Below are 27,943 nucleotides of genomic sequence, written 5' to 3' on the forward strand. Positions count from 1 at the left end.
GGCCCAAGCCAAAAGAACTTTGAGTGTGTGAAGATAGCTCCTATGGAAGGGTGTTATTTCTATACTATTATAGTATTTATTAATATTTTAAATTGATTTTTTTTTATATTTTCATTTTAAGTTTAGTAATATTGTCATGTGCTGCAATTTTGATTAGCTTTTTAATTTTTCTTAGTAATTTTTTTTTAATTGGATTTTTTTCCCAGTTGTAATTATAGTACTTGTAAAAAAATGAGAAATGTTGCCTTTGTCTGCGCAACTACCACCGACGACATACAGCACCATTGCGTAATAGGCGTCCCGAGTTTGAATCCCAGCTTGAGGACTTTTCCAATCCTGCCCCACCCCCTCTCTCCCAATTCACTTCCTGTCAACTCTAAAACTATCCTATCATCATACTCCAAAAAACTAAAAAAATAAAAATAAATATAAATGCTGCCTTGGCCACTAACTGAAAGAAATAAAATGAGTTTAACTTTTTCATCTAATATTTATATTTTATTTCAATTAATGTAACAAATGTATAAAATTTTTGCTAAATGTTATTTAACACTAACAACACTGCTCTGGAAAACTGGTTGTGCCTAAGAGTTTAAAAAAAAAAAAAATGTGATGGGTGCAAATGGAAGATGTTACATTTCAGTTGCAGTTCTCTCACATTTAAAGATACTGTATCAGATTGGGAGAAATTGTTGATATAAAGTTGCAATTACCTTTTTATTTCTTCTACTCAGATGCAGAAATGAGCTTCCATGTGTTACCCATCTCAAAGCATTAATGGTGCAGGATAAGTAATGTGCTCAAGTTCAATACTTGAGGTTAGAAGTTTAGAACAAACTGTTAAGTACATAATAGCGATGCTTGTTTTAACAAATGCTACAAGCAAAATGAACCTGAACTGACGAATTATAAGGGTGTTTTGTTCAAAGATCCATGTCAAATTATTCTCTAAATCATCTGTGAACAATTTTCAAAAAAAAAAAAAAACTAACAAAAAGACACTTGAAACAGATCATTGCACACTGTTGCTACTTTAAGAAGCATTTGTGCTTTTTCAAAAGACAATATTGCTGATAATACTGTTACAAAGTAATAGTTATTAAAACATTGGCCTTCAAAAGGTGTGAGAAAGTCAGAGTTCAGAAGCAATATCAAATAAGACTCGCCCCACAATCCTGTGGTGTTTTAAGAGACCCTCAGCAATTTCCTTGAAATACCACATTTAACACGAACCAGCATGGGTCTGTTTCTACAACCACCAGAGTAATTTGGGATGCGAGGGAATAAAATGCTCATATTTCTGGAATTTTAATGTCCTGGAGTCTTTGATTATGCAAGATAAACCAAAAACTTAAAGCCACAACGATTCTTTCTATATCTGAAGCATAAACACATACTTTTTGACCTCTAGCCGAATGCAGTCTCCGTGGAATGCATCATTCAGATTTATTCAAATGTACAAAGGTTCATTTGACAACATGATATAATCACAGTCATGTACAAATGCTACAATTGAAAACACTTGTGCAAATAAATACATAAAGTACATAATACTCTTGCCAATAAAACAGACAACAGGTACTTCATCTCTGAGAAGTGCTTTGGAATAAATTATGCATATTTATTTTCCTTCCAAGCAATTTGGTGATAACCGTATCACATTTTTGCCGAGAAAAATCACAGGTTTCTTTGGATATACATTGTAAACATGCTCACTGACGCAGTTTACTCCGGTTTAACATTTGTCTTAGGCCCGAAACAGGCTGTTTGCATTGAAAAAGGCAAGTAGACGTCAACTAAACAGCTGTTTACTTGCTGCTTCCTGAGTTGAAAAGTGAGAAGAAGCCTACGTTTTGTAGATAAGAACATAGGAGGTCTGTGGCGTGTCCTGTTTTACATTACAACATTTCATTTGGTCCCGGTCCTGGCCCAGCTCCTTCTTCACCAATCGAGTGTTGGGTTACAGCGCAAAGAGGCTCAGCACCCACCCGGATTGCAGGAATGAGTGGAAATCCTCCGTGCCAAGTCTCTCCAATAACCCCCCGTGTGACACAGAAGGGACCTTTGTCAAACGATCCCTCCACTGACCAGTGAACACTGTTTAATTAACCTTTTCTCCTCTCCCTCCTCCCATATTCCCATGTTTTCCCAAGGAGGGCGAAAGAGAAAAGCATAATCTCTCCTTCCAACACCCTTACGGCTCCCCACACAAATACTCACACACATACACACACCTTTTCTTTCAGTAATCAGAGCGCAAAAATTTCTTTTTTTCTTCCCCCCGCTCTATTATAACAGTTCAGAATCGCCCGTTGTTTAAAGACTGGACCGGAAATAGTCTTTCTAAGAGTGGAAGGCGGTCGGGGCTGCGTGACGGTGCTTGAGGGAAGCGGTCGGGGGACATCCTGGCGACCGGGAGCCCAGACGAGCAGGAGCGAATGGGAACAATAGCCCTCCACGACCTCCCTGCCCCAAATCCAACTCCCGGGAATTACGGCGAGCAGGGAAAGAGAGCGTTTAGAACAGGCATGAAAAGAATCAAATGCCTTTAATAGGTCATAAACAACCCAAATGCCAATGCAGGTGGGGAAAAAAACAAGAGGGTGGAGGTTTTAAAACGCACAGAGACACAAAGTCAAACAAGTGTGCCAAGGAAAGGGACTACAGTATGAGTTTATCCCTTTCATTACAGGGAGGATCTCGTTATGTCATGATCGGATCCTCACGGACAAACAAGGGAGTTGCCTGGAGATGCTTCGCTGAGGTTGTCTGAGGACGACAGCGGTTACATGCAAGGGTGATGGACGGAGGAATGGATTCGCATCTCCAAAGACAGCATGGAGGGGCCCAGGTGCTCAATATGAGCATAAAGATGTTGGGGGAATGTAAAGAGTCCCAAAGGTAATGACATGAGAGAATGCCGCAACACACCCAGCAAGCAAACCGGGGCCAAGAATCAGTCAAATGGCGCACAATGTCCAAAATGAACAGTCTGTGAGATAGCGCCGCCTGGTGGTGCCAAACGGGAACTGCAGCTTGGGAAGCTAAGTGGAAATTGGTTGTTTGGCAGCCACTGCAAACTTTTTGGAAAACATATGCCACTGGTAAGACCAAATAGCTTGTTGTAAAAGCGGAACGACAGAGGGAGAACCAGGGCACTTCAACATAACACAACATAAGGCTTAGTTCAAACAAAAATGAAAATTCTGTCTTTTATTCACTCTCGTTTTGATCCAAAACTGTATGACCTTTTATTCTTCTGCAGAACACAAAAGAACAGATTTTGAAGAATTCTGGTAGCCAAACAGTTTTAGTCGCTATTCGTTTGTATTGTATCGAGGAAAAACCCACTGAGACTCGCTCTCAAAATGTCTCATTTTATATTTCTCAGAAGAAAAGAGAGTCATACAGGTTTGGAATGTCAAAAGGGTGAGTAAATTACAGTATTTTTGGATGAATCATTCCTTTTACTGCATCTTTTACCATAAAAATCGACACTGGCTACTGTCCTTTTGAAGTCAAACGCACATATAAACTTTTCAAGAGTGGCATTTTATCTTCAAAGCCTCCTTCTCAAAGAGTGAGAAATAGGAACGGCACTACTGAGGGCGTTTTGCTAGCATGTATAAATGAGATCGAGGAAGTGCATCTGTGTGACTTCAAAATGATACACTAAATCTCACTGCACTTCTACAAAAGACGGCACATCTTCCCACAGGGATCACTCGACACACGCAGGTTCTGACAAGACACCCTTAACGCACATTTCCCAGATCATCTCAGGAATGTTCTCACCCTTCTGAAGTTCCTTTCGAGGTCAAACGTCACTCCAGGGATGGAAACCCTACTAAAAAATTGCTTGAACTACTCTTAGATTGTTGGCTGGCTTAAAACCGTCTCAGTCAGTTAGTCTCCGCTTCAAATAAATGCCCAAAACCAGCAACCCAGATCAGCCTGGAAGACTAACAACCATATGAAGCTGGTTAAAGCTACTTTTTAAGAAGAGTAAAGCACCATAATTTTTAAAAAAAAAGAAAAAAAGTCCAAAAAGAAGTCGTTGATCCCCATATTTAAATATATACGTGTAGGCAGGAAAAGCATTTGGTCCACATACAGCAAGTCCCGATGGCAACAATTCAGATCAGGCCTGATGTGAGGTTCACAGGTGTGAGAGGACAGCATTTTTTACATTGTCTCTGTAGCCTCGGGACAGGCTAAACAGCTCCTGTCTGAACAGGTCCAGTGGTGGAAGAACGAAAAGCTGCCTTAGGCCACTCTCACACCACTGTATAATAGCAGTACCTCAGCGACACACACAGTCCTACCACCACCACCACCACCATCATCATCATTATCATCATCACCACCATCATCATAATCATTGCAGGATGATTCAGCCCTCAGGTGTGTGTGCAGGAGTGTCCATTCAGTCTTGAGAGTCTTCAGTTGAAGAGGATTGAATCCGGGTCTCTGTTGGCCATCTGCGCCATGTGTTTAAGAATGTCCTTTTTAGTGATGATTCCCAGCAAACGCCTGAAAAGAGAAGGAGAAAAGGATTCTTGTTTTAATTAATACAAATCACTGAGCTGTCGAGTCACACAAATCAAACAGACAATTATTGAACAGATGGTCCTTGTTAGTATATGCATGAGAGAGACTATGTTTGCATAAAAGTTCAAGGCCACATGTTCAAAGTGTGCGTGTGTTTCCAGTCTTCTTGCTTTTTATATTATGTCATTTCCTTTTATTGTCCTAGATAGACTTGAAGGGTGGATCACAGGAAACTGAGAAAGACCAACAGCCACGTTGATCCGCTCAACATCGGGACCTGATTAAAACACACTTTAAAAGGCAAAACAACTCCAGCAGGAATCAGCTTCAGCTGTTTTGAACAAATATGGTAGGCAGCGCTCTTATAAGAAAGGACATTTGTGGAAACAAAAAAACCCCAGAAACTCAAAATGGACTTTTGTAAGCATAAATGCCCTCCATCTCAGAAGTGCTGAGATTGTTTTATTTAATCCGTGCTACATTGGATATTTGCAGTGTATTTCTCAGGTCAATTTATTTGTATAGCGCTATTCACAATGCAGACTGTTTCAAAGTGGCTAGTGAGCATGCCAATGGCAAGAGTGCGGAGGACAAAAATCTCCAAGATGTTTACGTAGTTGTGGATGCAGTAGAAATCTTAGGAGGAACAAAGACTCAGAAGAGAAATCCCTCCTGCCTGGGCTGGCGCATATCTAAACAAAGTTTAACAAACAGTCTAACTGCAAAGTGTGAGCTAGTGAGCTAACTTTTGACACTGCAAATCAAGAACAGCCCTCAAGACAGCATTCGAACTGAGGTAGAACCTTATACAGCGACACAAATATGGAAGAATACACAATTGATTCCAATAAAGAATGACATTAGCACGTTGCTAAGCAAACCTATTTTGTTGTACCAATAAAAAATTAAAAAGCGGTCCCTCAGTGTCTCAATATTCAAGGCCCAAGTTATTTCTGATACTTCTGCTGTACTGACAAAGCTGCTTACAAACTTTTTATTTACAGAAACTAGGACTATAGAGATATATAATAATAATAATAATAATAATACTAAAATATTAATAATACCGTAATAATAATTCCCTACAAGTTTCAATATTCTTCCATGTTTACTTTTTATTATCAATTCAGTCAAATTACTTTTCTAGTTAATTTTTCTTCACATATAGCTATTTTCAGCAATTCCTAACCAATAAAATATTTTAGTGCTTGACATAACTATGCAAAGTTATATTCATTATTAATGTAAGATTTCATAAATTTCAGGTCTTGAAACATTTTTTAATAAAAACAAAATTATAAAAAAATAAAATAAAATAAAAAAAAAACTCACTTTTAAAATTCCTAGATACAGTATATCCAGGTTTTTCATGACTGTGGGAAACCTGGTTCTTAAATAAAATAAGCTGAATTGGCTAAAAATAAAGATGTAAGCTGACATTGTTTTTTTTTTAATAATTCTATATCATTTTGAGGCCCCCTTGGTAGTGTACTGAGACCCTCTAATGGGCCTTGGCAATGATGTATAGCACACAAATATACTGTAAAAATGTCAATTTTTACTTATTTTATTTTCAGTTAAGAGAAGTATAATTTAAGTACATTTATACTCAACGTTTCTCTCAACTCTTGTCCAGCATTTTGAAAGAAAGCTTAGCTCTTTGCAAGCTATTCTAGGGTTGCCTTGCCTTATTGTGATGCTGTTTTTGTCCAAATTAGGTTATCTTACACAGACTCACCCGTTCTGAATGACGAGGCACTGCCTCAGGCCGAGCTTGCGGAAGATGTCCACTACTATTTCCATGGGCGTGTGCACAGTGACCGTAAAGGGGCTGAGGTCCAAGATGCTGCGCAGTTTGACTGCAGGAGGAGCACTGGGTGACATGGGTGGATCACATTCAGTGAACAGGATGGGAGACGTGCTGACCACACCCTCCTGATGCCGCCGGGCATTTTCTAAATTGATGGAGTGGGAAAAAAAATTAAAAAACAGGGAAGTTAGCTGGATAAACTAAACACTAATACATTAGTTAGAACAAGTGTTCATTAGCAAAAATTCTGTGGCAGCCCATGGACCGTTCAGAAACCATCATATAACCATCATGCATACAAAACTGGCAAGAACTGGCTGAAATCACTGCTTCCAATCTGATTGGCTGGCTGCTCTAAAACGTCTTGGATTCAGTGTACACCAGTTTTTAATCAGTCATCCAGGAAACAAAGTTGCACTTACAAGGCGCCAGGCTGACAAAATCTCTGTGGTATCAACTCTTTGACTGATAATCAAGGGTTTGGTTCGAGACATTTAGTAGCAAGAAAATAAGATACCCTCAGGTACAACTTGATCTCCCTCAATATCAGAAAAATAAAAAGACTGAGACTTTGAGACTGTGGTCGGTTGCATCAGTCAGTTGGCTGGTTTGTAAGACTGACAGTCAGACTGATGTCATGACGACCTGCAAGCAGTTTCTACAGAAACAAAGAGCAATATATGGCCTAGAAATAATGTAAGAGTAGGTTTAAATTTTATTCTGTTTAAAAAAAAAAAAAAAAAAATCATACTTAAGCCAAACTTTTGAAAGATACTGTATCACGGTTTCCACAAAAAATATTAAGCAGCACAATGGTTTTCAACATTGATAATAGAAATAAATGTTTATTGGGCAGCCAATCAGCATATTCAAATGCATTTCTGAAGGATCATTTGAAACTATGAATGGACTGAATAAATTTCTCAATATTACGGTTTCAAAATAAATGCAGCCTTGATGGCCATAAGATTCTTATTTTAACCTCATAAATCTTTTGAATTATTTTTTTTAACAAAAAATAAATAAATAAAAATAAAACTAATCATACGTATAAGTCTCTCCTGCCCACCAAGGTTACTGCATTTATTTGAGATATATACACACACACACACACACACACACACACGTATGAGAAATTTAGAAGACATTTACTTGTAAAAATTTGCATAATGTGTTACTTGCTCGAAACGTAACACATTATGCAAATTTTTTCAAATAAATTTCTTTGATACTTTTGGAGCTTTGGTGTTGCCGACTTTGCATTTCTAATATGCTTCTACTTGTTTTTTAGTCAAGCACCCATTTGTAAAATGATATTGTTTTGTTTAAAAAAAATATATATGTTGAAATAGTTTGTATCAAAATTAAACTTTCTTTCTCCTTTGACGTTCAAAATGACATAGAAATAATTTAATAACTACCATTTCTGTCCTTTAGTGTGACGTAATGTCCTGTGGTGTGGTGTGACACGCATAAAAGAACCACAGATTTGTTTGCATCTCAAAAAAAACAGCTGAGTATTGCAATAGGGGAGATACAAATATCACTCAACTTAAAATGGTAGAATTTTCAGCAGTTTTGAACAAATGACAGTAAAGTTTGTCTTGTTGTCAAAGTTTGTCTTGAAATTGTCCAACAAGTCATGGGGGGAAAAAATGATGTTAAACAGCACTATATGAAAATAAGAGTCTAACAATGAAGATAAATCTCTCTCATGCCATTTATGTATTATTTAAGTTTTTTTTCTTAATTTTTGCTATGTCACATCATAGGAGAAATGAGTTCAGTATATAATATATATATATATATATATATAAGGATGGGAAGATATTCCCGAGTCGCTCTGTGCATCAGCATTCAAATTTAACGATGTCATGCATCGGTTTAAAAAGTGTGCATCGGCTATAAGTTGTCATTTATTTCAATGATGCATCGTTTCTAACATATTTGCATCGGTCAAAACCGATTTATTTAGATATAATTACTAGTGGATGCGCTATACTTTTATTATTTAGAAAGTGACTAATCTGTGACCGATTTCTCCTCTCGAAACTGTTTCTCAAGAGCGTTCTCTCAGCACCGCTGCGCTATATCATTGGCTATGCATCGAGATGCGTTTAATATATAGCCTTTAAAAAATTTTTTATTGAAGTAGAATTGCGTTGTTTACTAAACAAGTTATGAGTTTACTAAATTATGTAAACTTGACTGACTTCTTCACTTCCACTTTAACTGTGACTTTTGTTCATACACACATACACACCTTGTTTTCTTTGACTGAGAAAACCCTGTAAATAGCATAAATATGTGGAGCAACCAATAAAAAGACTCTCACCTAAGGATATGATCAGATCCCTTCTCAACACAAAGCCCACCAATCTCGGAGACTGCTGTGAGATCACCACAGGAAAGCCGCTGTAGGTGGTGTCTGCAATGAGTCTCTCCACCTCCTCTACAGTCATTCTGCTCTCCGTCAGCACAGACAGCAGTGGGTCGCTCCGCCGTGGCCGCATCACATCTGTGGCAAGAGTCTTGTGACGGAATTCTTCTTTGGCCTCCAGGAAAGGGTAACCGTTGAGGCGGATGTGGGCCTCATAGATGCTCTCACGACCCAGAGCATCCGCGACCCATTTGCTGGTCATGGTGGCAGCCATGAGGGGCACGATGTACTCTAAACCTCCCGTCAGCTCAAACATAATGACCACCAGAGAGACGGTCATACGGGTCACACCACCTAGAGTAGAATTAAGAAAAAACAACTCTTGCTTGCTAATTTGTCAATGCAGCAAGATTATAGACAGATATAGTGATTAAATAGTCTCTAATGCAAATTATAAAACTAACAACACAGAATCAATGACTCTGCAAGGTCAAGCTACATTCCTGAAAGCCACCATTAAATTCTTCTGCATGGAAGACTGCACAAGGCAATTTGGTTGCGAAGTGAAAAATAAATCATCTGGAAAATGAATGTTCAGGAAATTTTCACAGAGTTGCAGCTGAATCACCCCTCACCCAGACAGGCCGCTGCGCCCACCATGGCGTACAGACCCGGCGTGATGCAGTCTGCCCCTGGAGAGCACCAGCCTCTGAAAATGTCCTGTTCGTGGTGGCGTATCGCCAGCTGCTCCATGCACACACCAAGAAGTCGGCCTGCTATGGCTCCCACCGCCATACTGGGTATGAATAAACCGGATGGCACCTGGAGAGAGAGAACAAGGAGCAAGACAGAATTAAAAGATAGAGATGGCAGAGCTTACTTGATATGCTTTTCCAACTTCTCAAAAGGTGTTTTTTTTATTTTATTTTTTTTTAAAGTTTTATTGTGATGCCAACCTCTGGTACTGAGTATTAATAATAGATAGAGATAGCCAAGACCACAAACAAATAAACAAACAATCTCAGAGGATGAACCAATCAAATCAAATCCTAAATCTAAATCTAAATCAAATAGTTAGGTCCAAATTTGTTTGGAATAAATTAGTATTGGTATTGTTAATAAAATTGAAAACCATTAACTATGATTGTTTTCACTAACTGAAATAAAGTAAAAATATTAGATAAATAAAATATAAATATTTGTAAAAACATCTTGAATAATTAATTAATTAATCATTTATTTATATTATATTATATTACAATAAATAATTAAGAAATCTTGCCTTGCCAACTTACATAAAATTTTAAAGTTGAACTAAAATAACTAAAAATGAAAAAAAACTAAAAAAAACTAAATGCAACTATTTACAAATCCTAAAACTAATAAAAATGACAAGTCACATAACAAAATTGCTAAAACTAAAATTAAAATGAAAAAATATAAAAATAAAAACCAATTCAAAATATTTTAAATACTATAATAGTATATAACACTAAAACCACTCGGAAACTCGTGTCACGTGATAAAGCCAAGAAACAGAAAACTTTTCAAAATTATATTGTACCATGGTAAATCTGTGGTAAAGACTTACTATCTAAACTATTATATTATATTAATTCATTTAGTGGTTTTATACTCAAAACTGTCCTGATATTTTAATCTGTTTTGCCTTCAAAAAATACATCTAGGTCTTTTACCTTCATGCCAAATGTAACCACGGTAAAGAACATCTTTAAGACCAACGCAAGAGCTAGCTGCCACATAGCTGTATAGAGACCTTGCCCCGCCAGCCGAGCCCCCAGACCATTAGCGGCAGTGGCATTAACACTTCCTGATGCGCTTCCACTGTTGCTGGTGTAGCTGCAGAGTTTCGATGAGTCCAGCAGACCACAGTCATTAAACAGCTCTGAGATCAGTTCGCTGCTGCTCATCCGAGTGTACTCGATTGGGAACGCTAGCAACGCTGTGAACAGGGTGACCACCACAACCTCGAGGACAGGGTAGTGCCCAAGGCAGGTGTTCTTTCGGAGACGGCACCAGGCAATGTTAGCACGAATAAAGAAAGCCCCCCAAAGGCCACCGAAGATGCCCAGAAGCACAAAAGGTATGAGTTCCAGAAGATGCCAGGGAGTGTGGAACTCCACGTAGAAAAGGACCAATCGGCTGTTGCCGAAGGGATTAATGGAGCGAAGGGTGAATGCTGCGACCAGAGCAGCAAAGAACGAACGCCACAGTGTCTTCAGAGGGAAGTAGTAGCTGACCTGAAAAACAAATGCATGAGAAATATGGTCACTGTCAGATGTTAAAACAACATTCAGCAGATGTTTTCACAATTTAAGATTCAGCATTAGACTACTGTGAAAAAGGTTTGCGGTCAGTGAAAAGTCAGAAACAAAGGAATACATTCATTCAGCAAGGACACATCAAATTACAAATTATTTCAGTTTATTACACATTAAATCAAAAGTGACACTGAAGAAATACTCATTTTCTATTCAAAGAATCATGAAAAGCAGCATTACAGTTTCCACAAAAATATTAAACAGCATAACTGCTTTCAACATTGATAGGAAATGTTTCAGTAACACTTTACTTAAAGTCTTTATGTATAATGCATTATAACATTAGTTATCATACAATATAATTATGCCTTGTAATGCACCTTATCAGTAAATGCAATGAGTTTGCTTCCTTTTCTGAGAAGATCAATAATATCAGAGAGGAGATTGGCATATCTACTTTTGCAGAGGTCACACAGATTCGACCGCAATTTCAAAAAGAAGTGACTACGTCTGTTTTTGAAGCAATTGATTGCAAAATATTGAAAGAAATAGTACAGCACCTTAAATCATCAACCTGCTATCTTGACACACTTCCCACATCTTTTTTCAAAAGTGTGCTTAACTGTTTAGAAGCAGATCTCTTAGAAGTGGTGAATGCTCACTTCTTTCTGGGACTTTTCCAAACTCCCTGAAAACTGCAGTTGTTAAGCCCCTTCTGAAAAAGCGCAATCTTGATAACACAATGTTGAACAACTATAGACCAATATCAAATCTTCCGTTCATAGGTAAGATTATTGAAAAGGTAGTTTTTAATCAGCTGAACAACCACTTAAACTTAAATGGATACCTGGACAATTTTCAATCTGGTTTCCGAGCGTATCATAGCACAGAGACAGCACTCATTAACATAATAAATTATATTCGCTTCAATTCTGATTCAGGCAAAATATCAGTGCTGGTACTACTACATTTACATTTACATTTATGCATTTAGCAGACGCTTTTATCCAAAGCGACTTACATTGCATTCAAGTTACAGTTTTTTTTTACATTTTATCAGCTCTTGCTTTCCCTGGGAATCGAACCCATGATCTTGGCGTTGCTAGCGCCATGCTCTACTATTTGAGCTACAGAAAAGCTGGAAATTGGAACGCAGTTGGAACCAGCTTCCAGAAGAGATCAGATGTGCTAAAACATTAGCCACATTTAAATCCAGACTCAAAACTCATCTGTTTAGCTGTGCATTTGTTGAATGAGCACTGTGCTACGTCCGAACTGATTGCACTACTACTAGATCTTAGTGCTGCGTTTGACACTGTTGATCATAACATACTTCTAGAGAGACTGGAAAACTGGATCGGGCTTTCTGGGATGGTACTCAAATGGTTCAGGTCATACTTAGAAGGGAGAGGTTATTATGTGAGTATAGGAGAGCATAAGTCTAAGTAGACGTCCATGACATGCGGAGTCCCACAAGGCTCAATTCTTGCACCGCTCTTGTTTAACCTGTATATGCTCCCACTAAGTCAAATAATGAGAAAGAACCAAATTGCCTATCACAGCTATGCTGATGATACAGATTTACCTAGCCTTATCTCCAAATGACTACAGCCCCATTGACTCCCTCTGCCAATGCATTGATGAAATAAACTGTTGGATGTCCCAGAACTTTCTTCAGTTAAACAAGGAGAAAACTGAAGTCATTGCATTTGGAAACAAAGATGAAGTTCTCAAGGTGAATGCATACCTTGACTCTAGGGGTCAATCAACTAAAAACCAAGTCAAAAATCTTGGGGTGTTTCTGGAGACAGACCTTAGTTTTAGTAGTCATGTCAAAGCAGTAACTAAATCAGCATACTATCATCTCAAAAACATTGCAAGAATTAGATGTTTTGTTTCCAGTCAAGACTTGGAGAAACTGGTTCATGCCTTTATCACCAGCAGGGTGGATTATTGTAATGGTCTCCTCACCGGCCTTCCAAAGAAGACCATTAGACAGCTGCAGCTCATCCAGAACGCTGCTGCCAGGATTCTGACTAGAACCAGGAAATTGGAACGCAGTTGGAACCAGCTTCCAGAAGAGATCAGATGTGCTAAAACATTAGCCACATTTAAATCCAGACTCAAAACTCATCTGTTTAGCTGTGCATTTGTTGAATGAGCACTGTGCTACGTCCGAACTGATTGCACTATATATAATCATTTTCTATTCTTAAATGTTTTTAATTTTTAAAATCAATTTTTAAATCACTTTGTTTTTATTGTTGTGATTTTTATTATTTTTAATCTCTTATTATTTTTAATGACTATTTCACTTCCTTTTATGTAAAGCACTTTGAATTACCATTGTGTATGAAATGTTCTATATAAATAAACTTGCCTTGCCTTGCCTTATCATGCATTGTACAATTTTATGAATAATTCTAACCACATTAAAACACTTATCAATTCATTGTTTCACTATGCATTTTAAATTTGGTTATAGTTATTTACAACAAGACAATGTATTACAACGCACATTAACATAATAAACAATGCATTATAATAAATATAATGCATTGTAGCCTTTACTGACCAAAATAAAAGCAGTCTTGGCAAGCATAAAAAGAATTTTCACAAACATAAAAAAAATAAATAAATCTATCTATCTATCTATCTATCTATCTATCTATCTATCTATCTATCTATCTATCTATCTATATATATATATATATATATATATATATATATCTATATCTATCTATCTATCTATATATATATATATCTTCCCTACCCCAAATGTTTGAACAGTAATGTATATGTGAATTTTTGAGTCAAATGGTGTGACTCATTTTTTGTGTCTTTCAAAAATGCATTAAAAATGCAATACATACAGAAAGTCTAAGGACAATAATACTAATGATAAAAATCTATGATAAACATTTTAAATAATAATAAAAAAAACATTTTTGTGGGAAATAAAGATATTTCAGGGAATTATAACCATGTTGAGTTCATAGAAAAAAGACATTTATTTGTTTATTAATGTATAAAGTGAAGTAAAGCAACTTTGTTTTTATAATATTAAGTTTTGTTTTGTTGGCCAAATAAAATTATATTATCATGACATGTATGCACATTGATTCACAGAGACTCTCTCAGTTGGTCATGATTTTAAAATAAACCACTCAAAAAGCAGCCTATCTGGGTTTATATTGGTTTCTTTAGCTGATTGTATAAAAACAAAACAGAAACATACATTTCTTTGTTTATGGAAGGACTGCTGAAATATAAAATGCTTACCTCTTCCAGACTGAAAAGCACTCCTCCAATAGGAGCACCAAACGCTACAGACACTCCCACTGCAGATGCTGCAGACAACACCTAATGCACACAAACACATATATACATATAATACATATAGATATACTCGTTAACATTTCAAATGCACAATAAAGAGCATATTCACCCTCCTAAATTCATGAACAACGAATTATACAATCAGCTTAGACAGTCTAGAAAAAGCTTTGTCTGTTCGCTATTCCTATTACCTAATTGGCACTGGCAACTTCCAGCACATCAGTTAACAGAGACCAAGCCAAGAGGCTTATATCAATGTATTACATTACAAGTTTTGATCCAAGACACAAAATACTTTGTTACTTTTCCGTCGGTCTATCCCACACTCCTCTCTCCCTTATCTCTCCATCACTCCATTCAGAGGAGTCTCCTTATCTCCCACCCCAGTTCCGCTCACCTCTCGTCTCTTGGCCTCATTTCGACGGTATTTGGTGAAGAAATGGCATAGGATGTTTGCGCAGCAGCAGGCTACGTGAACCAGTGGACCCTCCTTCCCCAGAATGAGACCGGACGAGACAGCCAGCACCAGTGTGATGGTCTTGATGATCAAAGTCCACTTCCCAAGGTAACCCCGAATTATAAAGCCACTCAGGATGGTCTTAATCTGCAAGAATTTGGGATTGGTTATTCAGGATACAAAATGATTCAAAAACTGGCCATTTTCCAGACCATAAGTTGAAGAACGGTTTTTATTCACTTAAGCAATTATTCTTGGCATACGAACATGTCTTAATGGATCGTTTTAAAAACAGCCATTAAAAATGTCCTTAAATCTCCTCTGACAACTCCTCCACATGAATTTAAATCAGTAGTACAACTACAATAATCTAACATGGGGTTTTGTCAGACAGACAGTGTAACTTATGTCAGAAAGCCCTTCATTGTTCTTTCTGCCAAGGTTAGAGAGCAGAAGCAATTGTGGTTGAACATCTGAAAACATTTTGAACATCTGAAAACATTACAGAAAATCGTAGAACTGTCGAAAACTATAATAAACAGATATAATCTGTATCCAACTGCTTGTCTTTTTCACTATAACACTCAGACAGTTTTAAATAGAAAAAAAAAAAAGATTTTAAGGTATAAAACGGCTATTAAATTCTGACTCACTACTGAGCGCTTAACAGAGGGGGTGTTTTTTAAAATCACATTTAAAGTGAAGCTGAGGAGACAATGTGATTGTACGACTGGAGAAAAGTTCTACAATGAGAGGTTTGTTGGGACAAGAGCTTGAAAGAATGGACAGATATATTACATATACAGTGTGTGTGAGCATCTCACCTCTGGTATTCCTGAACCGCAGGCATAAGGGGCAAAGGCTCTCACCAGAATCACTGCGAGGAAGGCGAAGAGAAGAGCCCAGCACACATACATGAAATAATTCACTACATACAATCCAGGCCCCTGCAGGACACACACACAGGACACAAGTGAAACAAAAGCATCTTATACACCGTCACCCCCTACAGGACATATTCATAGTTAGGCCACAGTCATTTTTACATGCTACATACTATTTACTCACATTCTAAAGTCTGTCAAACTTGATTTATATAATTTTGAGTCTAAAAATAATAAAGAAATGAATACTGGAAGATCTGAGGAGTCATATATCCTTATTAAGGCTTGAACCTCCCTCGCCGATGATGTGTTGGTTCTTTAAAATAATGCCTCAAAACTCAAGAGATAGCATCCTAAAAATGATCTAAATTCAGATGTCAATAAATGTTTAAATTCAAAGAACATTGTTTTTTGGTTTTTTTTTTTTTTGTCATTTCTTCAATAACAATATTGTAGCTTTGTCTTCATACCACAAGGGGGTGATATACACTACCATTCAGAAGTTTGGGGTTAGAAATTATTTTTATTTCAAATAATTCCTGAAAAAAGTATCACTGTTTCCACGAGTTTGCCTTCAACATTAAAAAGATTAAATGGTAACACTTTACAATAAGGTGTCATTTGTTAACATTAGTTAATGTATTAACTAACATGAACAAACGATAAACAATGCATTTATTATACTATTTATTCATCTTTGTTAATGTTAATGAAAATACAGTTGTTCATTGTTAGTTCATGTTACTTCTCAGTGCATTATCTAATGTTAACAAACAACTTGTGATTTTAATAATGCATCAGTAAATGCTGAAATTAACATTAACTAAGATTAATAAATGTTGTAGAAGTATTGTTCATTCTTAGTTCATGTTTACTAATGTTGTTAACTAATGTTAACTAATGAACCTTGTTGTAAAGTGTTACCGATTAAATGTTATTTGAGCACCAAATCAGCAGATTAGATAATTTCTGAAGGACCTTGTGACACTAAAGACTGGAGTTTTTAAATCAGAGATGCATTACATTTGAAAACACATTGAAATCAATCATTTTAATTTGTAACAATATTGCAATATTCAATTGTTAATATATTTTTCTTCAAATTAATTCATCATTGTTGATCATAAAAGACTTGTTTTTTAAAAACATTTTTAAAAATGTTACTGACCCCAAACTTCTGAATGGTAGTACATATCAACAAGTGAAGGACTCTAATCACAGTGAAGAAAGGCACCTGGAACTCATTTCATTAGCCTTCACAAAACACTGTGTCATACATTTATTTGGAAATCTTTGCACTAAACATGCCAGCAAATCTTGGATTCTGCTAAATTGGAAACACTTTTTACAACAATCAGACAGCAAATGAAAAGGAAACATACATCTGTCAGCATGTCAGTAACAATGTGATATTTTATGAAAACAAGAACCACGAATGTTTGTGCTCACTCATGTCACTGGAAAAATGAATGCAAAATTTCATTCAAAGCAGTAAAGCACAACATAATGATGAAATGATTACAGATGTAATATTCTCCTCCTGGTATTGTACTCTCACACTGGTAACATGGATCTTTGTCACACAATGCACCTGTCTGGGACAAATACAGAACCCACCTCACTGACTCCAACCATGAGTTCTGCCCAGCTTTTCCACTGAGGACACTTGTCTCTTTCCTGGAAAGTGGTCTCGTTGGAAGCCCAGCAGCAGTGCTCGTGATTAAACCAAAACCCGTTCAGACACACGCCCTCTTTAAGGTCTGTCATCCAATGGGCAGCAATGTCTATACCTCCAGCTAAGGCCCCTGGGAGACATGGGACACAAAAGACCTTCAATATATTTTTCACACAATAAAAAATTATCACTACTTTTGACATTTTCTAAAGAGAATGCGAGTGGTGTTTGCTAATGCAGACTTGCCACCATAATGCTGGGATATTTGGGGAGTTTGCCAAATCATTGCTCTGTGGTTTCCACAGTGCAGTTTTTGCACATTGCTAGGTGTTCTCTTATTGGCCCAAGTCAAACAAGCTCATCCTCAAGTTTCTACAATATTCTAGATATGATCCAAGTACCTTCTTCAATGCAAGTTTATGGATTATTTTCCCCAATTTTAATGTCAATCAGGCTAAAATTTTAGGTCTGACAGTGAAGAAAAGTGATAGCACATCTCTTGTCAACATTTGAGGTATCATTGCTCTCCCTATGTCACAAATAGTTGTGATGATTTGTGTACTTATGAGCAAGAGTAATACTGTTGCTCGCTAATTTTCTTTATATGGAAGCCCATTTCTGACAAACACACACACGCTTTGATAAATCATAATTATTAAAGTCATAATTATAACACAAAAGTCAAAATTCTGAGATACTAAGTCATAATTATGAGGCAAAAATGTATAAAAAAATTATTATTGACATATTGACAACTGTCATAACGGAATTATCTTATTATTATGACTTAGTATTTCATACATACATTTTTACAGAAATATGCTTCTATACTATGAAAGCTTATTTCCGACATGAGAAAAAAAAACATGCTTTCAGAAATCCATTATGAAAGTCATAATTATGAGATAAAAAGTCACAGTATGTCATAATTATAAGATAAACAAAATCTAAAAAATAAAAATTTTGCAATACAAAGTCAATTGTGTCAATTACTTTTCCTCTCATAATTTCAACTTTTTGGTCATAATTATGATTTACCAAATAATTTTTTCCTTATATGGCAGAAATGGGTTTCTATACCTTAAATGACTGAACACAGTAAGTGCTGTAAAATTTAAAAAAACTATTCAGCAGGGGCCATTGAGCAGGTGATATTTAGTAGGGAAAAAACTTGTCTGTCAGCAATCAAGATGTGCGAAAGTAAACAAGAAGTAGGGAATTAAACAGGAAGTGGGCTGACCTGACATGAGTCCAATGAGAAGCATGAGAAGCCAGCCGGAAAAGGCATCACTGATGCTGAAGAGCAAGGCTACTGTGGACTGCTTACTCTTATTGGTGATCTGAAAGAAAGATGTGGTGTTAAAGCAGGAACTGAAGGGTGAGGTTTCATAAGCACTTTCATTCCCGCTCACCTCTCTATGCCGATCTCGGTCTTTAGACTTCTCCCTAACCCAGTCGATGGTGTTGAAGTCCTCATAGGTGCCAATGCCAGGAACTGTGTCATCCAATAGATCCATAAGCTTGGGACTGTTGTTTGGCCTCCATTCTGCTTTACAGCGGCCTACAGGGGACAAAACAACAAATTCTCATGGGAAACCAGCAGACACTGCATATTTGAGTGCAGCAGTACATGCCTATTTCCATTTTTCTATTGATTTTTCTATTGTGCAAATAGAATGCAAATAAAATGGCAATTAATCATGGACAATTCCCATTGTGGTCTGAGAGGAATTACAGATAACAATCAGTTCACTAATGCATTGTCAGTCAGAGCTGTTAGCGTGTGTGATATCACTGACAGGTCCAAAGCAATGCACTTTGACAGAGCCAGACAGACTCAACACAAAGAAAAGGGCTGAAGTTGACCTCACACACTGACCACAAATAACACTGGATGAAGTCAAAGACAAAATACAAGCCAGAACAGGATACACAGTGTATGTTACATGTGTTTACACAATACATAAAAGTACTTTTATTTTACTTCTAGCATGTTTACTGAGAAACAATGACTAACCTTGAAAACACAAAATCCTTTATTCCAAGAAGAACTAGGATTTAAGTAATTGAACATTTAGCTACATTTAGAGTCAATACTATGCGATCAGACTGGACAGGAATTGGTAACTAGACAAGTTACTTTGGCCACGGTAATAACAGAATGAGCTTTACTGCTTTAAAAAAAAAAAAATCATATCTTGGTATTTTTTGACTGAATTGCATACCACATATATACATACATATATACAGTATCTCACAAAAGTGAGTACACCCCTCACATTTTGTAAATATTTTATTATATCTTTTCATGTGACAACACTGAAGAAATGGCACTTTGCTACAATGTAAAGTAGTGAGTGTACAGCTTGTATAACAGTGTAAATTTGCTGTCCCCTCAAAATAACTCAACACACTGCCATTAATGTCTAAACCGCTGGCCACAAAAGTGAGTACACCCCTAAGTGAAAATGTCCAAATTGGGCCCAATTAGCCATTTTCTCTCCCCGGTGTCATGTGACTCCTTAGTGTTACAAGGTGTCAGGTGTGAATGGGGAGCAGGTGTGTTAAATTTGGTGTTGTCGCTCTCAGTGTCAGTGCTCAGACCATACGCCGCACACTGCATCAAATTGGTCTGCATGGCTGTCGTCCCAGAAGGAAGCCTCTTCTAAAGATGATGAACAAGAAAGCCTGCAAACAGTTTGCTGAAGACAAGCAGACTAAGGACATGGATTACTGGAACCATGTCCTGTGGTCTGATGAGACCAAGATAAACTTATTTGGTTCAGATGGTGTCAAGCGTGTGTGGCGGCAACCAGGTGAGGAGTACAAAGACAAGTGTGTCTTGCCTACAGTCAAGCATGGTGGTGGGAGTGTCATGGTCTGGGGCTGCATGAGTGCTGCCGGCACTGGGGAGCTACAGTTCATTGAGGGAACCATGAATGCCAACATGTACTGTGACATACTGAAGCAGAGCATGATCCCCTCCCTTCGGAGACTGGGCCGCAGGGCAGTATTCCAACATGATAAAGATCCCAAACACACCTCCAAGATGACCACTGCCTTGCTAAAGAAGCTGAGAGTAAAGGTGATGGACTGGCCAAGCATGTCTCCAGACCTAAACCCTATTGAGCATCTGTGGGGCATCCTCAAATTGAAGGTGGCTCCTTCAAACATCCACCAGCTCCATGATGTCGTCATGGAGGAGTGGAAGAGGACTCCAGTGGCAACCTGTGAAGCTCTGGTGAACTCCATGCCCAAGAGGGTTAAGGCAATGCTGGAAAATAATGGTGGCCACACAAAATATTGACACTTTGGGCCCAATTTGGACTTTTTCACTTAAGGGTGTACTCACTTTTGTGGCCAGCGGTTTAGACATTAATGGCTGTGTGTTGAGTTATTTTGAGGGGACAGCAAATTTACACTGTTATACAAGCTGTACACTCACTACTTTACATTGTAGAAAAGTGTCATTTCTTCAGTGTTGTCACATGAAAAGATATAATAAAATATTTACAAAAATGTGAGGGGTGTACTCACTTCTGTGAGATACTGTAAATTATAATATATATATATATATATATATATATATATTATAAATGATATTTGGATTAAAAAAAAAAAATATCCTGCCCCGTGTTGTTCAACAAACAAAATACATATTAAAGGCCATAAAACAAATACAGTGAATGTAACCACGCAGGTTGTGTTATACATTATGTGCTACTTACTTGTAAGTTTAAAATTCTACACATGGCACACTTATTGTCCAACAACAAATATTTTAGCAAAATGTATATTTTAGTCAAAATTACTCTATTATGATCTGACTGTTCGGCGCCGCCTCATTTACTGACGTCTATGAAGTTTAGTGGAGAATCGCGTGCAGAAGGTTCATGAACTCCTGACAGCAAAATGAAAATCTTTCCATGACCTTATTACATTTACAGATGGAATATATACCTGTGAAATGCAAGTTATGCACTGAGGAAAACTCCACATCTCAAACGCATTAAACAGCCTATCTGTCAGCACATGGGCCAAACCGCTTTAAACTACAAGTTAACTATATCTTACAAGCCATTTTAAATAAATGTTTATTTTTCAGGTGCGCTTGTATGAAACTAAGGTATATCGATATAAATTGCCTCATCATACCATTATAAAAAATATATCGATATATTTAAATCGCACAAACTCGATATACCGCCCAGCCCTAATACACACAATGAATTTTTACAGATGATTAAGTGAATTGAAACACACACCAAATGTTTCAGATCAAACAGGTTTAGCTGGTCTAACACAAAAAGACACTAGGCCTTCAGACTGGTTCTCAAACTGGTTCTAAAATGTGATGCAAATTCAAAGATTCAGGCTCAACTTGAAACAAGGCATCTGACAGCACAGCACAAGGCAAAAATTAGCAAAAAAAAGCCAGCAAACATTTCACTCTCAACACAATCTTCTTCAGTGCTTAATTACAGGTGCAAGAGTCATCTTAAATTGTAATTAGGCACTGAAACATTAGGCGCTTGTGTTGTAATCAAAACGTTTGCCATTCCACAGCTTTGTTTTTCTTTTTTTAAATCTTAAATTAGCATTTTTGGTTGTCTTTTTAATGTTTGAATGTCTAAATCATACTCAAATAGGCTGAAGAGGGTTAACAGGAAATTTTAGCGCTCAAAATAGATCTATGGGAAAATAAGGTTAAGGGAACAGTGTGGACTTTGACCCATAAACCGTTAGTTGAGTTTGATGTACTTTGACTTAGTGGAAAAATATTAAGGAGGAAAAGATGTTTAAAGCATGAGAGTTTAAGAGGAACCAGAAGCTCTGTAAAACAAGTATGTGTGCTTTTATTATTATTCTGCTCTATATAGTCTCATTCAATTCACTTTGGTCTCAAACGTTGGGTCTTTTACTTATGATCCAGTTGAAGAAAAATAAAAAGAAATTAATAGAAGGAGTAAAGACTAAGTAAGAGAAGTAAAGAGAATAGACATTTACCATGAAAACAGCAGCACAACCTAAAATGAAATTCCATTGTACTTCCTGTCAGTTCTTAAATCTTCAAATCATTCTTAAGAAATAACATTATGCAAATGTCGCTGGTAACTTTAAAGTATAACTGTGCTGACATAATTCCAATGAATACTGAGCAACGGATCATGTGACTTTTTCTGTAGAGTATCATACCTCAACAAGTGGTAAAATGCACCAGAAGGCTGCAACTACATTTCCTGCCTGGGAAAGTGACTCATGACTGTCTCGTACATTTATCAGTCTAATCATATCATGCTTGCTGTAAACAGAAATGAGGGCACACAGTTCTGTCTCCATGAGCTAGACTCTCCAAAATACTTGTCACTGATCTCTCCTCTCCTCAATCACTTTATTTTCTCTTTATCTCTCAGTGCATCACTCAAAACAAAGCTGAAACACACACAGTGCATAATGTTGCCTTAGGCACACACACAATTTATTAGTATTTTGCCATTGTTTGCTCAAACATTGGAAGAATAAAGGGTTTTCATGCTGAACTTCATTTGAATTATTCAGAACACCCACTCAAAACACATGCACACATAAAGAAAATTACCATAAACAACCATGGTAATACTATGGTGCTCATTTAAACTTGGAACACCACACATCAAGGCCGGAGCTCCAGACTACCAGGGGGAAAAGACAGACAGAAAACATGTAGTAGACTGTGTACATCAGGAAAGTTTCTCTGCAAAACTTTTTTAGCATGTAAAAGTCCTTAAATATAAATCCAAATATGTTCCACTTCAGGCTGTGGCACACGTTTCTTTTTGCTGTGAAACCCACAGACATTTGTATATAAATTTTAAATAACTTTTATGTTTCAAAATGAACAATTTCAAAATCACCGTGGGATAAAAAAAACAATAAAGGCAATCTGCAAGTCACAAACTCAGAATTTTGAGAAAAAACAAAAACTGAGAATTGTGAGATGTAAACATAAAAAGTGTATACTGACTTATCTCACAATTCAGTTATTTTTGGATTCTGAATTAATTCTTAGAATTGCAAGAAAATGTATGAATTGTGAGATAAAAAGTCAAATTATATTATTTTTTATCCTTTTTTTACCTTATATTTATTAATTACCAGATTATCCATCTTTTTTTTGTTGCTTTTTAATATATATATATATATATATATATAAAAAGTGTTAAAATGTGAGTATCAAAAATGATACAAAAGGTTATGGAGGAGTGTTTATTTGTATATCGCTTGATCATCATTGTATTGCACTGCATTATGTTTTGACCCCAACAATAAAAACTAGCTTTGGTAACTTAAAGGGATAGTTCACCCAAAAATGAAAATTTGATGTTTATCTGCTTACCCCCAGGGCATCCAAGATGTAGGTGACTTTGTTTCTTCAGTACAACACAAACGAAGATTTTTAACTCAAACCGTTGCAGTCTGTCAGTCCTATAATGCAATGTCCATGGGCACACAATCTTTGAGAGTAAAAAAAACATGCACAGACAAATCCAAATTAAACCTTGCAGCTCGCCACGATACATTGATGTCCTAAGACACGAAACGATCAGTTTGTGCGAGAAACTGAACAGTATTTTTATCATTTTTTACCTCTAATACACCACTATGTCCAACTGCCCTGAGCGCGTGCACGGCATCCGGTGCGTGACGTCTGTAGGTGCTCTGGCGTAGTTTACGCAAGCGCCGGAAGCGATCTGTCGCGCGTATACGTCACTCATTGTTTACACAGTGTACAGAGATTGTGGAAGTGTTCCCTGCCACTGTGAAGATCTAAAGATATTTAGAAATACAGGTCATCACAATGGAAGATGATTTTGATGTATCATCAGACAACGTGGAATTTTTTGCCCAACCGTATTTATTTACATACAGACGTCACGCACCGGATGCCATGCACGCGCTCAGGGCAGTTAGACATAGTGGTGTATTAGAGGTAAAAAATGATAAAAATACTGTTCGGTTTCTCGCAAAAACCGATCGTTTCGTGTCTTAGGACATCAATGTATCGCCACGAGCTGCAAAGTTTAATTTGGATTTGTCTGTGCATGTTTTTTTTTACTCTCAAAGATTGTGTGCCCATTGACTGGCATTATAGGACTGACAGACTGCAACAGTTTGAGTTAAAAATCTTTGTTTGTGTTCTACTGAAGAAACAGCCACCTACATCTTGGATGCCCTGGGGGTAAGCAGATAAACATCAAAATTTCATTTTTGGGTGAACTATCCCTTTAAGCATTTCAATATCATCTTACTACGCCATATTATTGGGAAATTAATATGCATTTTATGCTAGTCTGCAACACAGCTATAAAGATCTCACCGAGTTACATTACAATCTATCACAATTTCACCTTTATGGCCATATAAATATCAGCAACTGCATCAAATTGCATATTTTTTTAGGTTTTTTTACTCCTTGAGCACCATATTCTCACCATCTCATACTATATGAACCATTAAAACATGTTGTATGAAATATGACACTTTTTTTTTTTTTTTTTTTTTTACAAACATTTTTTTTTTTGTCTCTGTTTTAGACAAAAAAGTTTGTCTAAAACGGTTCCATTTAAAGAAACTAGACTTTCTGACTATTATTTCATAAATCAGGCTTCACAAGGTTAAGGTAAAACAGACAAGAGGGAAGAGTGAAATGAGGAAGAAGGTGTAGATTGTGAAACAGACTTTAAAAAGGAACTTCCTGGTATAATAACAGTCTGTCAGTGACTTCACACACAGCATCATCAGTATCTGTGCAGAGAACAGAGTGATCTGATCCCACCAAACTGACACCTAGATGTTTTACAAAACAAATGTGTGATACAGTACTCCATTCAAACTGTACTCTATGCTTAATCTATAAAATATTGCTTGTAAAACAAAACCTAAACACCAAAACAAGAGTTTATCTTGTAAAAGCATAAAGTTCTTTGATAAAAGCTAAAAAAAAAATAATAATAATAATAAAAAAAAAAAAGGACAGGGAGTCTAATATAAGAGGTTAATATCATGTTTAGTAGTGCGTGCGTGTTACCCGCGCTGTAATCTCGGTCCAGAGGCGGGACATCCTCACTGAAGTCCACTGTGACATCTGAAATATCCACCAGCTCATCATCACTGCTTCCACTCTGATAATTATCGTCGCAAAACCCTCCGTTGTCCATGGTCACCTTTGTCAGAGCGGAGAGAACATAAGGTCATAGTGGACTGAGGGGGAGTTAACAAAACACATGTTATTCTTCGTCCACTTATCGTCCTCGGCAGTCTGTTGCGAAATTAAACATCGTTCCAGCAGAGTAGATATGACTAATATCACTAATAAACATGATACAGTTCCAGTAAATGGTGTGTTTATCAAGACTTTTAATGATTGCATTGGTCACGCTGAATGTTATTAATAAACGGAGAAGAAGTGATTCACACGAGTCTAGAGTTCAGGAATCGGGCTACGCTGGTCGCGCTGTGTGTTTCTGATTCACTAAAAAGAATCGGCTCGTACGAGTCATTCGTTCAAGAATCAGAATACGCTAGTCGCGCTGTATGTTTTGATTCCCTAAAAACCAGCAGATGAATCATTTGTTCGTGAATCGCTCTACACTGCAGAGTCAATGGCGGTGCAAGTGTTAGTAGCCTATAGGTCGAATAAGTAGTGCAGGAAATTCATTAAAACCGGTTTCCAACCTACAGCAAAATGGGGCATCGGTCACCCACCTTTCAACTAGGCTTCTCTAAAATGATGATAGTAAAACTCACTCTGGTTTCAAACTCCACCACTTCCTTTATCTTGCTCCGCTAACATTTTACAAACCAACTAATAGCCTATAATATTACACAAACAATTTCCACAAACGCAACATCATCGTATGAAGGCTTCTAAGTAAAGCAAAACAATACTGGTTTTATTGAGCACTTCTAAAGTCATCAGATAGTTTGTCAATTATTGCAGAGCTAGAGCAATAAAGTGACCTAGTTATTGATGTTCTCTGTTTGATCACATGAAGTAGCTGATAACACTTTTCCCTTAGGATGTTTCACCACATCTAAACACCACAGCTGTCATTTATTTAGCTATCTGTCAAGCGACTCTTCGATCGATGCTAATTCGTTCTTTTGAATGATTCGATCAGTCCAATTGACTTAGTTGGCTAGATCTGAGCAAAAAAAGTTTGATACATACCACTGTGGGTCTTCAGGTAGTGGTCGCTATAAGTTAGTACTGGACTTTACGGAGTCTTGTGATCTGGATTTTAAAGTCCTTCGGTGAAGCAATGCCGACGTAATCTTTCCCAGCTGTCTGCCAGTTCCTGACTTGTGCGTCACAGTTCACCCGGCAAAAGCATCTCACAGCCTCTCCTCCAGCGCGGATGCTTTCAGTCCGAGCGCACAGAGCTTTAGCATGAGATAAAGCTGGAAGGGGGGTGTAATTCATTAAATAACTGTTCCCTTCCTCAAAAACTTGAACGGCTGAACTTGACGTGTTTTGATGTCAATAGCGCCATCCAATGGCTTGGGGAGTTATATTATTTAAATTTTTCTCCAGCAGCACTCATGTGTGACAACAAAGTATTTTTCTAATTATTGTATATTAATAAAACATTTAGTGGTTGACCTCATATTAACTGAAAGACTACTTAGTATTAAAAATAATTTCAGAACTAATGTAGAGAAGATAAAATGTGATTACAATGCTAACTGGTTACAGTACATGTAAAACTTTCAGTTGACCTCAATAAATGATAGACTGTGTGGACAATCTTAGTATAAAAAATAAATAATTTCATAAGTGTATCAATTAGATCAAATAAAATGTGATTAAAATGCAAACTAATTACAGTTTATACTGTATATCCATTACATTTAGCATATATTTTAAATATATGTGACCCTGGACCACAAAACCAGTCATAAGGGTAAATTTTTTAAAATTGAGATTTACAGATCATCTGAAAGCTGAATAAATATGCTTTCCATTGATGTTAGGACAATACTTGTCTGAAATACAACTATTTGAAAATCTGGAATCTGAGGGTGCAAAAAAATCTAAATATTGAGAAAATCGCCTTTAAAGTTGTCCGAATGCAGTTCTTAGCAATGCATATTACTAATCAAAAATTAAGTTTTGATATATTTACGGTAGGACATTTACAAAATATATTCATGGCACATGATCTTTACTTAATATCCTAATGATTTTTGGCATAAAAGAAAAATCTATAATTTTGACCCATACAGTGTATTGTTGGCTGTTGCTACAAATATACCCGTGCTGCTTATGACTGGTTTTGTGGTCCAGGGTCACATATATAAGTACAGTATATATAATTTTTTAAAATAAATTATTTTATTCAGCAAGGATGCAATAAATAAAAAAAAAGTAGGAGTAAAGATTCTATTCTATTCTATTCAACAAAGAATCATGTTTCCTATTTTGATAATAATAAATGTGGTGAATCGACCTTCGAGAATTTGCATATTCAGATATGTCTTATGAAATGTTTTATGAATTATTTCTTATGAGTTATTTCAATATT

At 36.7% G+C, this 27,943-nt stretch overlaps 1 protein-coding gene across 1 annotated transcript; it reads right to left on the minus strand.

The window, feature by feature from the left end:
* Nucleotides 1-780: 780 nt before the first annotated feature.
* On the minus strand, nucleotides 781-26,817 carry clcn5b (chloride channel, voltage-sensitive 5b). Its single transcript, XM_058781992.1, has 13 exons — nucleotides 26,590-26,817; nucleotides 25,447-25,582; nucleotides 18,791-18,939; nucleotides 18,619-18,718; nucleotides 17,321-17,508; nucleotides 15,644-15,766; nucleotides 14,760-14,966; nucleotides 14,306-14,386; nucleotides 10,439-11,002; nucleotides 9,377-9,563; nucleotides 8,697-9,095; nucleotides 6,290-6,506; nucleotides 781-4,533 (listed from the first exon to the last, which is right to left on the minus strand). The coding sequence occupies exons 2-13, from the start codon at nucleotides 25,574-25,576 to the stop codon at nucleotides 4,443-4,445; spliced, it is 2,436 nt and encodes an 811-aa protein (XP_058637975.1). The 5' UTR covers nucleotides 25,577-25,582; nucleotides 26,590-26,817; the 3' UTR covers nucleotides 781-4,442.
* Between the last annotated feature and the right edge of the window lie 1,126 nt (nucleotides 26,818-27,943).

This window comes from Onychostoma macrolepis, chromosome 07 (assembly GCF_012432095.1).
Source record: "Onychostoma macrolepis isolate SWU-2019 chromosome 07, ASM1243209v1, whole genome shotgun sequence".
Classification (NCBI taxonomy): domain Eukaryota; kingdom Metazoa; phylum Chordata; class Actinopteri; order Cypriniformes; family Cyprinidae; genus Onychostoma; species Onychostoma macrolepis.

What these genes read in the sequence shown, in the direction of transcription:
- clcn5b (XM_058781992.1), bottom strand. Translation starts at nt 25,576, where the DNA reads ATGGACAACGGAGGGTTTTGCGACGATAATTATCAGAGTGGAAGCAGT. An exon ending in ACCGAGATCGGCATAGAGAG is followed by an intron (nt 18,719 to 18,790) that starts GTGAGCGGGAAT and finishes TCTTTCTTTCAG; the next exon opens with ATCACCAATAAGAGTAAGCA. An exon ending in GGATCTGATCATATCCTTAG is followed by an intron (nt 6,507 to 8,696) that starts GTGAGAGTCTTT and finishes CCATCAATTTAG; the next exon opens with AAAATGCCCGGCGGCATCAG.